The sequence below is a fragment of the Salmo salar genome, chromosome ssa04 (assembly GCF_905237065.1).
Source record: "Salmo salar chromosome ssa04, Ssal_v3.1, whole genome shotgun sequence".
In the NCBI taxonomy this organism is placed as follows: Eukaryota; Metazoa; Chordata; class Actinopteri; order Salmoniformes; family Salmonidae; genus Salmo; species Salmo salar.
Window position 1 is genome coordinate 32,676,578 of NC_059445.1, and position 13,279 is coordinate 32,689,856.

General features: G+C 44.3%; 1 protein-coding gene across 8 annotated transcripts in view; it reads right to left on the bottom strand.

Annotated features, from left to right (window-relative positions):
* Positions 1 to 1,026: 1,026 nt before the first annotated feature.
* LOC106602845 (rap1 GTPase-activating protein 2) overlaps positions 1,027 to 13,279 on the bottom strand; it is an 85,052-nt gene continuing 72,799 nt past the window's right edge. For 3 of the 8 annotated variants that reach the window (XM_045716815.1, XM_014195772.2, XM_045716816.1), the window contains 12 exons: positions 5,528 to 5,683; positions 5,040 to 5,111; positions 4,796 to 4,882; positions 4,407 to 4,550; positions 4,149 to 4,262; positions 3,860 to 3,960; positions 3,464 to 3,568; positions 3,089 to 3,209; positions 2,849 to 2,951; positions 2,647 to 2,717; positions 2,395 to 2,437; positions 1,030 to 2,288 (listed from right to left, as the gene is read on the bottom strand). In XM_045716815.1, the coding sequence (XP_045572771.1) occupies positions 2,429 to 2,437; positions 2,647 to 2,717; positions 2,849 to 2,951; positions 3,089 to 3,209; positions 3,464 to 3,568; positions 3,860 to 3,960; positions 4,149 to 4,262; positions 4,407 to 4,550; positions 4,796 to 4,882; positions 5,040 to 5,111; positions 5,528 to 5,683 (1,083 nt within the window). In that variant the 3' untranslated portion in view covers positions 1,030 to 2,288; positions 2,395 to 2,428. Of the gene's footprint in view, positions 2,289 to 2,394; positions 2,438 to 2,646; positions 2,718 to 2,848; positions 2,952 to 3,088; positions 3,210 to 3,463; positions 3,569 to 3,859; positions 3,961 to 4,148; positions 4,263 to 4,406; positions 4,551 to 4,795; positions 4,883 to 5,039; positions 5,112 to 5,527; positions 5,684 to 13,279 lie in introns of all 8 variants that reach the window. The other 5 variants (XM_014195771.2, XM_045716817.1, XM_045716818.1 and 2 more) reach the window with 3 other exon arrangements.

The following is a 13,279-nucleotide window of genomic DNA, read 5'->3' on the forward strand; positions in this document are numbered from 1 at the left end:
CCCATGGGTCTCCCAGTCGCGGCCAGCTGTTACAGAGCCAGGATTCAAGCCAGGATTCAAACCAGGATCTCTAGCGGCACAGCTAGCACTGCCTTAGACCACTGCGCCACTCAGGAGGCCCTTTTAAGTTCCCACCTTGCCAAACGAATACCCACATGAGGCCAACAGAGTGATGTTTGCTGGGTACATTTTTATTTTTCTTTGATTTTGCATTGTCATTTTCTCTTTTGCATGGATGATTGTTTCAGACGAAGAAATAGAACAATTAGAACAGAATCAGGATTCACTTTATTCCTTCTGAACAAAAATATAAACGCAACATGCAACAATTTCAATGATTTTACTGAGTTTCAGTTCATATAAGGAAATCAGTTAATGAAATAAATTAATTAGGCCATAATCTATGACTTCACATGACTGGAAATACAGATATGCATCTGTTGGTCAAAGACACCTTTGAAAAAAAGGTAAGGGTGTGGATCAGAAAACCAGTAAGTAACAAGTGTGACCACCATTTGCCTCATGCAGCGCAACATCTTCTTCGCGTAGAGTTGATCAGGCTGTTTATTGTGGCCTGTAGAAAGTTGTTCCACTCATTGTCCATGGCTGTGCGGAATTGCTGAATATTGGCGGGAACTGGAGAAAACTGTCATACATGTCGATCCAGAGCATCCCAAACATGCTCAATGGGTGACATGCCTGGTGAGTATGCAAGCAATTGGAAGAACTAGGATATTTTCAGCTTCCAGGAATTGTGTACAGATCCCTGAGACATGGGGCCGTGCATTATCATGCTGAAACAAGAAGTGATGGCGGCGGATGAATGGCACGTCAATGGGCCTCAGGATCTCATCACGGTATCTCTGTGCATTCAAATTGACATTGATAAAATGCAATTGTGTTCATTGTCCATAGCTTATGCCTGCCCATTCCATAACCCCACCGCCACCATGGGGCACTCTGTTTACAACGTTGACATTAGCAAACCACTCGCCCACACGACGCCATGATGGCTGTCTGCCATCTACCCGGGTACAGTTGAAACCGGGATTCATCCGTGAAGTGCATACATCTCCGGCGTGCCAGTGGCCATCGAAGGTGAGCATTTGCCCACTGAAGTCGTTTACGACACCGAACTGCAGTCAGGTCAAGACCCTGGTAAGGACGACGAGCACACAGATGAGCTTGCCTGAGACGGTTTCTGACAGTTTTTTGCAGAAATTCTTCGGTTGTACATACCCACAGTTTCATCAGCTGTCCGGGTGGCTGGTCTCAGACTATCCCGCAGGTGAACAAGCCGGATGTGCAGGTCCTGACCTGGTGTGGTTACACGTGATCTGTGGCTGTGATGCCGGTTGAACATACTGCAAATTCTCTAAAATTACATTTAAGGTGGCTTATGGTAGAGAAATTAACATTCAATTCTCTGCCAACAGCTCTGGTGGATATTCTTGCAGTCAGCATGCCAATTGCATGCTCCTACAAAACTTGAGACATCTGTTGGGTGACAAAACTGCACATTTTAGAGTGGCCTTTTATTGTCCCCAGCACAAGGTGCACATGAAATGATCATGCTGTTTAATCAGCTTCTTGATATGCCACAGCTGTCAGGTGGATAGATTATATTGGCAAAGGAGAAATGCTCAGTAACAGGGATGTAAACAAATTTGAGCACAACATTTTAGAGAAATAATATTTTTGTGCGTATCGTTCTGGGATCTTATTTCAGCTAATGAAACATGGGACCAACACTTTACATGTTGCATTTATATATTTGTTCAGTGTAGAAATTCCAGGGACCCTCAGATTGTAACATTTTATTTTGTATGGCAAGCCATGATTATTTTTCCCTTTCCAAGAATGGCCGTCTGGACATCAATATTGCCTCCTTTGGTGATGCCTATGGCCAGAGTTTTTCCTGGTTAGACCAAATGGTCAGGAAAAACTCCTGGCCTTAGTGATGTTGAGTTGAATCTATGCCTTACAGTTCTGTGGTATTGAATGCAGTGCAGTTGCTGACAAGGATCCATGTTAGAGCCACTCGTAGAACTTTGATCAGTGTTCAGGAAACAACTACACAGACAGCTGAATATGAAAGGACCGTTACCCACTAGGCAGAGCACAGCCTGGGCCCAAAACTTCCACTGTAGTGTGTGTACCGAATCATCCATCTTGAGCCATTTCTCTTCTTTCATCCTCTTCCTCAGGTTGGAGGGGCCTTGTCTCTCTTGTTATTTCTCTCCACCCATCCCTAATGTACTGCCCTTCATACCTCCATCCCGTTTGAACTGAGAAAGTGGGAAAAAGAGAAACAGTTCCAACTACAAAATGAGAAACAACAGAGTGAGAAACAAATTAAAACATCACATTTCAATTCACAAGAGCCTTCCTCACCTGTTTTATCTCTCTCTCATCCCACATCTCTCACCTAGTGTCCCTGTTAGAAAGACAGGAGGGGTTGGTGACACACACAGGTTCTCTTTCTTACACACACACACACACACACACACACACACACACACACACACACACACACACACACACACACACACACACACACACACACACACACACACACACACACACACACACACACACACACACACACACACACACACTATTCATACTCAGAGAGACAATACTTACTGCTGCAGAGTGACTCAATTTATCAAAACGGAACTTTAAGTTGGATCTAGGAGAACTCTTATTCTTTAACTCTAGATTGAAAAGAGAAACAAAACAAGCATTTATAAACAAACATTTCCTCTGATGTAATAACTAAGAAATATTTACGTTAAGTTAGAAAAGTATGATTATTAAAAGCACAGGAAGCTGTTGTCGTGGTTACCTGTGGGGCTGCGACACATAATGACAGGGGTCCCTGAACTCTGACCTTCAACAGTGAGGGAGGGGCTGTGAACAGAAGGGAACACTGAGGGTGCCAGGGTGTTCTAGAGAAAGACATGGGGAGGGATGGAGAGATGTAGAGAAGGGATAAAGTGAAAAATACACTACACATACACACATTCTCATTCTCTTTGAAGTACGCACACACGCACACACACTCAAACAAACAGGTCCCACTCACAGAGTCAGTGTCGGTGGCCTCTCCCTCGCCTGCTGCACTGCTGAAGCTATTTGTACTAGATGAGGAGCGTGAAACGTTAGTCCTACTGGCACTGCACTCATTCAACTTTACACTGCTGGGCCTGGGGGGGGGGTGTAAGAGAGACGTTAGTCCTACTGCTCCCCCTTAACTTTATACTGTTGGGCCTAGAAAAGAAGAGAGAGAGAGAGAGAGAGAGAGAGAGAGAGAGAGAGAGAGAGAGAGAGAGAGAGAGAGAGAGAGAGAGAGAGAGAGAGAGAGAGAGAGAGAGAGAGAGAGAGAGAGAGAGAGAGAGAGAGAGAGAGAGAGAGAGAGAGAGAGAGAGATCCAATTTGGGGGAAACACACGCACACACACCTTTCCTTAAGGGAGGCCTCTGGAGAGCTGGGGTTAGAGAGGGTCTCTGACCTCACTTCCTGCATGGGGTGGCCAGTATCAAAGCTTCTCTGGTCACTATGGAGACTGTAAAGGACAAAAGCGGCACTATCATGTACTAAATCTTTTTATTTTAATTGTTTTAACAGAGTCCCATTGAGACCAAGGTCTCTTTTGCTAGGGAGCCCTGCGTCGTACAATTACATAACAAATTCCAAATAGGAAATACACCAGAAATACAAATACAAACAAAAAAACAGTCATGAAAAACAATTCCATTCCTCAATGAACACTCTGAACTGCCCGAAAGGCACCAACACATTCATTACATCTATAGATGTGATCTACATCTATAGTCTCTGTGTGTCTGTGTCCTACCTGCGATGATTGTGGTTATGTCTCTCTGTCTGGCTGTCTATACTGAGCAGACGAGGGAAAAGACCAGAGCGACGTTTCACTGGAGACTTAACATTAGTTGCCTGAGAGAGAGAGGAGTAGGGAAGAAGTAGGAAAAAGAGAGCCAGATGGGTGAGAAGTTGTAACAGCATTTTTATCAACTATATGACACTGTCCCCCTGTCCTCGCCTTTTTAACCACCCATCATCCCCACCCCCCCTACTCTCTCCCACCTCCTGACCCCTGCCTTCACTTCTAACCCCCCCCTCACATCAGAGCTGCTGTGGAGCAGAACCCCTCCACTCAGACTGGTAGACAGGCCACCGCCACCTCCTCCACCCTTTGCCATCATCTCCATGGAGACACTCCTTCCTCGCATCGCCCTCTGAGAGAGAGGGGGAGAGAGAAAGAGAGAGAGAGAAAATGTATTCTTGTTCAGTCATTAATTAATGCCCTTTTGAGTTAAAATATGTGGAGGTAGGAGAGAGGGAAACATGAAAAGAGAGAAATAGTTGTGTGTGTGTCTGACCTTGATGGACTCCAGCAGTCCTCCGTGGCCGTGTCCATTCTCCACCCGCTCCTCCTCGGGGCCAATGCCCACTCCCAACATGCGCTGGGTGTGTCTGTGCAGCTCGTCATGTAGACCGTCGAGCAGTGCCGCCCGCGTCCGCTCCTACACACACACGCAAGTAATATAAACCCCATAAAATGCACTTAAATATGTTATACATTTGACCTGAGGTAAAATCTTGACCTTGTGGTCTTAGACTTGGGAGACCATTCAAGACCACATAAACACGGTTTTGGCATGGTTCTGGGGTTGTCCTCCTAGGTTTAGGTGGGTCTGAGACTCCCTCTGTAGTACGCAATGTGCTTACCATACAATTTAATCATTAAAATAACTTATTTATTACCCACCTCCAGCCTGGCGAATCTGTCACTCTTGTAGCAGGCATTCTCTGCATTGATCAACTTAGTGAGAAGATACTCTCTGAACTCTGGACCCTGGAGGGAGAGAGAGGGCGAGAGAAGAAAAAACAGACAAATGTAACAAATGGTCTCAAAGCCCAGAGCAATTATTCATGAATAGGTAAAAGCTGAAATCTATTTGAATTCTCTCAGAATAGACAATGTTTCCTAAATCTCTTCAGGCTGCTCTCACCTTTTTAAACACTGCTGGACTGGGGAGGGGCGGGCCAAATGAAGGTACACCCTCTCGGGCTGTGACTGACACCTGTCAATCATAACCATAATGACCAGAGTTGTCATCATGTGCGTGTGTATGTTAGGTTAGAGAAACTTGATTCAGCCATAGGCTGATATTTGTCGGAGCAGATGGTCGGGGGGCCAGAACATAATTATAATAAATTGTACAATGCAAATTGACCCAAACTAAGCCCAAAAATAAATTGTATTTGAAAATAACAATAATTTCATACAATCACGTGGGAATACTTGGGAACAGATTTCCAAAATTAAACAAATGATTTGTTGAATTCCTGGTGATTTTACAAAACGACCCCCCCCCCCCCACCCAAAAAAATCTACGTTATTATCGATTTTTTTTACAAAAACATATTTTGGGTGCCCAAAAATATTACTTGCGGTGTTGCCGACCCCTGGGTTAGAGTGTGTGTGTTTGTTCAGTACCTTGTAGGTGGTTTGTTGGGTACAGGGGTTGTCCACCTGCACCAGTATGAAGGCGTGGAGGAAGTTTGAGGCAATCATGTCTGCTACGAAGGGTGTGGCCTCTTCCTGGAACACCACTCCTACGATGTCATTTCCTATGTGTCGCTTCCTCTGGAGCTGTAGGGGCGGGGTTACTCTCATCAATTTCTATTTCATCAAAAGTTACGAACCAATGTTTTGGTACCAAGCTACTACATTTGTCAGGGTTTCTTTCAAATACTTATTTTGATGTATCACATGTGGGGGTTAGCTAGGAACTCCTACTCTCTCAGAAGTACCTATTAAAAGCGTCTGTTGGAGACAGGTGACCCTCACTTCCATAAAAGGACCCACTCTCCCGCCCTCTGGTTATTCTCGCTTCTCTTTGTCACAAAGAGTGTCACTCACTACTCTAGCTCTCCTAATATTGACTGGATACCTGTTGCCTGCTTAATCTTCTCACATGCAAACCTTGAAGGATATTGCTGCCAAGCGTAGGTCTTCAGACCCTGTCGAGAGGGCTTAGGTGTCTTTTTGTGGAGCAAAAATTTTTGTGCAAGATACTACGCTGTGTACAGACCCCCCTGCGCACTCAATGTCATCAAGATACATAGAGTTTCCTTGTAGGCCTATTTGGCGGGGAAACTGTGAAGCGAGCTATAAGCCTATTTCCTGTTTCTGAGTCTTTTATTAAAGAATGTCAAACAATATAGTCTGTTGGCTGCTTTTTATTAAGTCATGTAGCTGTTTTTATATGGCAAAAAGTAAATGTGTTCACATGGTCAGAATGTTATCTATAGGCTATAGTATACCTGAATTTTGATCAGTTATGAAAATAAAACAGTTATTAATGAGGAAAAAATGATTTTGATAAAAGTGACAAAAATATTATCTTTGTCACATGACCATATAAATCAAAACATCGTGATTTTAGAGAGACAATGTAACAATAATCTATGATTAAGGGGACTACAGTCAATCTGTTACTGGGCTCTCGCCATCATCATTAGGCTATTCACATAATTAAAATGAATTCACATGCACAATGCTCCGGGAGAAAAAAAGTGTTCTGATTGTATAACATTTTAAAATCCAGTTGCTTGGAAAACACAACTCTCCTGTTGTCACAGATGGAGAGAGGATGTTCTCAGCTTTCTGTAGGTAAACTTTTTATTTCTCAACTCAAATGTTGAGCTTAATATCAACTATTTTACAGAGAAGATAATGCGCATTGGTCATTACGAGTGCATAGGACTAATAGGGCGGTAGGCTACATTTAACATTTTTCTTTTTACATTAAATGTTCTGTTAGATTAAAACAATTCCATATGTTAGCGTGATGGAGAAAATGTTAATGGGCTGGTGCCACCATCTGAAAAAGGATGTCTGAAATTGTTAGTCTGCAGTCTGCTACAAGGGGAATGTCCTCTGTATGGACAAGTTTTAATATTGTAGTGGACAAAGATGAGAAGAACGTTGATTTGGCCAAATGCAGGCTATTGTGCAACTCGCTATTCAGGTAGGATGCAATTTTGGAACTTTAATTTATTTATTTGTTAATATTTTTAAATAACTTGTTTTATCATTATTATTATTGTAAATCATTGTTATTTTTGTAGGCCTATTTATTAATCTAATTAATCTAGTTCTTTAAATATGCAAAAAGTGTTTTGTTTCATTCTGTTGAGACATTTTTGTTGGTTAAATTAATTTTGATCTGTCTTTTTTATTGTGCTCCATATTTAGATTAAGATCGGTTATAAGTAGGGGAGACTGGGGATGGTTGTAATATGGGATAGTTGTAACACTCAATATTTCTAATCAGGAACAAGCTAGAATCATGTGACTCACTGTTCACATGCTCAATTTAGTCCTCAACCCTCATGTGAAAAAGTAAGACCCTGTGATAGGCTTTGATAAATTTTGAGGTAAGAAAGAAAATGTTTTGACCAAATTTTTGTGAGGTTTATAACCAGTTTATAACCACATAACCAACACCTGCTCTTTCCATGACATAGACTGAGCAGGTGAATCCAGGTGAAAGCTATGATCCTTTATTGATGTCACTTGTTAAATCGTCTTCAATCAGTGTAGATGAAGGGGAGGAGACAGGTAAAATAAGGATTTTTAAGCTTTGAGGCAATTGAGACATGGATTGTGTATGTGAGACATTCAGAGGGTAAATGGGCAAAACAACATATTTAAGTGCCTTTGTACGGGGTATGGTAGTAGGTGCCAGGTGCACCGGTTTGTGTCAAGAACTGCAATGTTGCTGGGTTTTTCACGCTCAATAGTTTCCTGTGTGTATCAAGAATGGTCCACCACCCAAAGGACATCCAGCCAACTTGACAACTGTGGGAAGCATTGGAGTCAACACGGGCCAGCATCCTTATGGAACGCTTTCGACACCTTGTAGATTCCATGCCCCAATGAATTGAGGCTGTTCTGAGGGCAGGGGGTGGGGTGGGGGGGGACTATTAGCCTTAGATGTAATGTCCCCTGAGCCTATGTGACGTAGGATGTGAAATCTGACACCACTTGAAGCTGGGATGTACGTCCTACCATTTAGTTTGCTCTTCCAGCTGTCCATCAACTCCTGGCTAAACCCTACGTCACAGCCACTGACAAAGCACATGCCTGCAATCCTTACATTGTAGCACAGCAGGAGAGAGTGGTTTCAGCACTGTACTGTAGCAATTAAGAGATTGATTTATAGCCATTAATCTAAAATAATTTAAAACAAAAAACACTGTCATACACAGACAATATTAATATGAAATGAAAGGCGAGTTCCTAATGGGTTCAGGAAGCCAAGCTAGAGCTATGTGAGACATTCATAGTGGTAGGGGCAGACATTTTATAATATTTAGAATGCATAAAAATCATTCACTTGAGTTTTTGTCCTCAAAAGTGACTGCACCTGTCACACACTGATCTGTTTCACCTGTCTTTGTGCTTGACTCCACCCCATTCCAGGTGTCGCCCATCTTACTCATTATCCCCAGTGTATTTATACCTGTGTTGTCTGTTTGTCTATTGCCAGTTCATCTTGTCTTGTCAAGCTTACCAGCGTGCTTTTCCGTGCATCTACTTTCCTAGTCTCTGTTTTTCTAGTCCTCCCGGTTCTGACCCGTTCTGCCTGCCTTGACACTGAACTCGCCTGCCTGACCATTCAGCCTGCCTTGACCTCGAGCCTGCCTGCCCCCACTGTACCTTTCGGACTCTGACCTGGTTAATGAACTTCTACCTGTCCCCGACCTACCCAATGCCTGCACCTTGTATTTCAATAAACATCAGAGACTCGAACCATCTAACTCCAGTGTCTGCATCTGGGTCTTGCCCTGTGTCGTTAAAGTATGAACTGGCCATGACTGACCCAGCAGACTCGGACTGGCTCCACAATGCTGTCTCCTTGCAGGGAGCCACCATTGAAAAACATGAGGAGCTACTTCAGAGCCTTGTGGAAGGTCTCCATATGCTGTCGGGACGCCTTGACCAGTGTTTCGAAAATGTTACTAAAGCAATTCCAGGGACTATCTATCAGGCAGCATGCCACCACGGAGACCTCCCGGACGCTCAGTAATTCCCCTGCCAGTGATGATTTTGTACAGCCTAACCCGGCTTTCCGAAAACCCCGCTTACCTCCTCCTGAGCGCTATGTTGGGGACCCTGGAAACTGCCGGGCTTTTCTTTCCCAGTGCTCCCTCATCTTTGAGCTGCAGCCCTCTTTGTTACCTTCGGACCGTTCGAGAATAGCGTATCTTATAACGCTCATGTCTGGTAGGGCGCTCTCCTGGGATACGGCGGTTTGGGAGCAACAGTCTGCCATTTGCCTTCGTTTGGAGGATTTCAAGGCAGAGGTGAGGAAGGTATTCGATTCTCTGGTGTCCGGGAGAGAGGCAGCCCGAAAGCTACTTGGATTACGTCAGACTACACAGCACGGCAGACTACACAGTAGACGTTCGCACGTTGGCTGCCGAGAGTGCCTGGAACCCGGAGTCTCTGTTCGATGCCTTTCTTCATGGACTTTCTGAGGAGATTAAGGATGAGCTCGCATCTCGGGAGTTACCCCTGGACCTCGACTCCCTCATAGCCTTAACAATAAGGATTGATGTACCTCTACAGGAGCGCAGGAGGGAGAGGTCTGTTTTCGGCCCCACTCATTCGTCCACGGCTGCCGGCTCATCCCCGACGAACCTGGAAGTCCCCGGCGCCTGCATTCCCGAGAGGATCCGAAGTCACCCGAGTCCCCTCAGGAAACATCGGGAATGAGCGACTCGTTTTCTACAGTGCTTACGCAACTGGGCAGAGCTAGATTGTTGCATCAGGAACGACTACAGAGGCTTAACTCCAACAGTTGCCTGTATTGTGGTGCTACAGGGCATTACAAATCCACCTGTCCAATAAAAGACTAGACTCATCAGCTAGGTAAGAGTACCATGGTGGGCCATCCTGGGAGTTTTCAAACTCACATTAATCGTACTCTCTTCCATGTTATCCTGCTGTAGGGTGACCGGTCTAAATCTCTCCGGGTGCTCATTAACTCTGGAGCTGATGAGAGTTTTATGGACGCCACTCTGGTATTGGAGCTGGGTATCCCCACACAACCTATCTCCATTCCCATGGACGTCAGTACACTGGACAGACCCACCATAGGCAGGGGCCCATTAACCTGTTATGGATAGGGGGCAGTATTTTCACAGCCGGATAAAAAACGTACCCGATTTAATCTGATTATTACTCCTGCCCAGAAACTAGAATATGCATATAATTATTAGCTTTGGATAGAAAACACTCCAAAGTTTCTAAAACTGTTTGAATGGTGTCTGTGAGTATAACAGAACTCATTTGGCAGGCCAAAACCTGAGAAGATTCCATGCAGGAAGTGGCCTGTCTGACAATTTCTTGCCCTTCTTCATTATCTCTATCCATTCCAGAGGATCTCTGCTGTTACGTGACACTTCCTACGGCTCCCATGGGCTCTCAGAAGGCGGCAAAAAGCTGAATCGTGGCTTTGCAGGCTCTGGTTGAAACAAAGTAGCGCGTTTGGGTAGTGGCCGGTTACAGTACTGTGAGACTCAGGTGCGTGCCCGCGTCGACAGAATGCTTTGTTTTCTTTCGTCTGTTTACCTAAACGCAGATTCCCGGTCGGAATATTATCGCATTTTTACGAGAAAAATGGCATAAAAATGGATTTTAAACAGCGGTTGACATGCTTCGAAGTACGGTAATGGAATATTTAGAAATCTTTTGTCACGAATTGCGCCATGCTCGTGACCCTTATTTACACTTCGGATAGTGTCTTGAACGCACGAACAAAACGCCGCTATTTGGATATAACGATAGAATATTTTGGACCAAACCAACATTTGTTATTGAAGTAGCAGTCCTGGGAGTGCATTCTGACGAAGACAACAAAGGTAATCAAACTTTTGTAATAGTAAATCGGAGTTTGGTCAGGGCTAAACTTGGTCGGTGTCTAAATGGCTAGCCGTGATGGCTGGGCTATCTACTGAGAATATTGCAAAATGTGCTTTCACCGAAAAGCTATTTTAAAATCGGACATATCGAGTGCATAGAGGAGTTCTGTATCTATAATTCTTAAAATAATTGTTATGTTTTTTGTGAACGTTTATCGTGAGTAATTTAGTAAATTCACCGGATGTTTGCGGGGGGTATGCTAGTTCTCAACGTCACATGCGAATGTAAAAAAGCTGTTTTTGATATAAATATGAACTTGATTGAACAAAACATGCATGCATTGTATAACATAATGTCCTAGGGTTGTGTTTGAAAAATTGAAGTTTTCGGATTTTAGAGGGGTTTGTATTTCGCGCCACGCCCATCATTGGATATTGGAGCAGGTGTTCCGCTAGCGGAACGTCTAGATGTAAGAGGTTAACCTGCGTGTGTCGGGCAATCACAGTGAGTCCATACAGCTTCTTCCCATTGAATCTCCCAATGTTCCTGTTGTTTTGGGATTTTCATGGCTCCAGAGGCACAACCTCATTATTGATTGGACCACTGGTTCTATCCTGGGTTGGAGCCGTTCTGCCACTCACATTGCCTGAAGGCGGCGCTGCCTGCCCCGGGATGTCCTCCTGCGGGCTCTGGTAAAGCCTTGGGTTTCTCTGCTGTTCCTGCAGAATACTAGGACCTCCTGGAGGTGTTCAGCAAGACTCACGCCACCTCCCTCCCTCCGCATTGTCCCTATGATTGCGATATTGATCTCCTCCCGGCACAACACCGACACGGCTATAATCCCTGTCTGGCCCTGAGACCAAGGCCGTGGAGGACTACATTGAGGATTCTGGCTGCTGGGAGCATTCGTCCTTCTTCTTCCCTTGCCGGCGCAGGGTTCTTCTTTCTGGAAAAAAATTACAAGACTCTGCATCCATGTATCGACTACCGGGGCCTCAATGACATCATGGTAAAGCATCGTTACCCTCTACCACTCCTCTTCTCAGCTTTTGAACCTCTCCAGGGGGAAACCATATTTTCCAAGTTGGACCTTCAGAATGCCTATCACCTAGTTCAAATACGCGAAGGAGACGAGTGGAAGACGGCCTTGAACACAACTAGTGGACGGTGTCGGTGTTGTGCCCGGGAGGAGAGTACCTGGTCTTGCCATTTGGACTCACCAACGCTCCTGCAGTGTTCCAGGCCCTGATCAACGATGTCCTCCATGACATGTTGAATAGATTTGTGTTTGTCTACCGCGACGACATCCTTGTTTTCTACCATTCTGCTGAAGAACACGTCCTCCATGTCTGAAAGCTGAGAAGTGCGAATTCTAGCAACATGCTTTTCAGTGCGCCTGCTTTCCTAATCTCTGTTTTTCTAGTCCTCCCGGTTCCGACCCGTTCTCCCTGCCCTGACACTGAGCCCTCCTGCCTGACCATTCAGCCTGCCTTGACCTCGAGCCTGCCTGCCCCCACTGTACCTTTCGGACTCTGACCTGATTAACCTCTTACATCTAGACGTTCCGCTAGCGGAACACCTGCTCCAATATCCAATGATGGGCGTGGCGTGAATTACAAATTCCTCAAAAATACAAAAACGTCCATTTTTCAAACATATGACTATTTTACAGCATTTTAAAGACAAGACTCTCCTTTATCTAACCACACTGTCCGATTTCAAAAAGGCTTTACAGCGAAAGCAAAACATTAGATTATGTCAGCAGAGTACCCAGCCAGAAATAATCAGACACCCATTTTTCAAGCTAGCATATAATGTCACAAAAAACAAAACCACAGCTAAATGCAGCACTAACCTTTGATGATCTTCATCAGATGACACGCCTAGGACATTATGTTATACAATGCATGCATGTTTTTTCAATCAAGTTCATATTTATATCAAAAAACAGCTTTTTACATTAGCATGTGACGTTGAGAACTAGCATTCCCACCGAACACTTCCGGTGAATTTACTAAATTACTCACGATAAACGTTCACAAAAAACATAATTATTTTAAGAATTATAGATACAGAACTCCTCTATGCACTCGATATGTCCGATTTTAAAATAGCTTTTCGGTGAAAGCACATTTTGCAATATTCTCAGTAGATAGCCCAGCCAGCATGGCTAGCTATTTTGACACCCACCAAGTTTAGCCCTGACCAAACTCCGATTTACTATTAGAAAAGTTTGATTACCTTTGGTGTTCTTCGTCAGAATGCACTACCAGGACTTCTACTTCAATAACAAATGTTGGTTTGGTTCAAAAT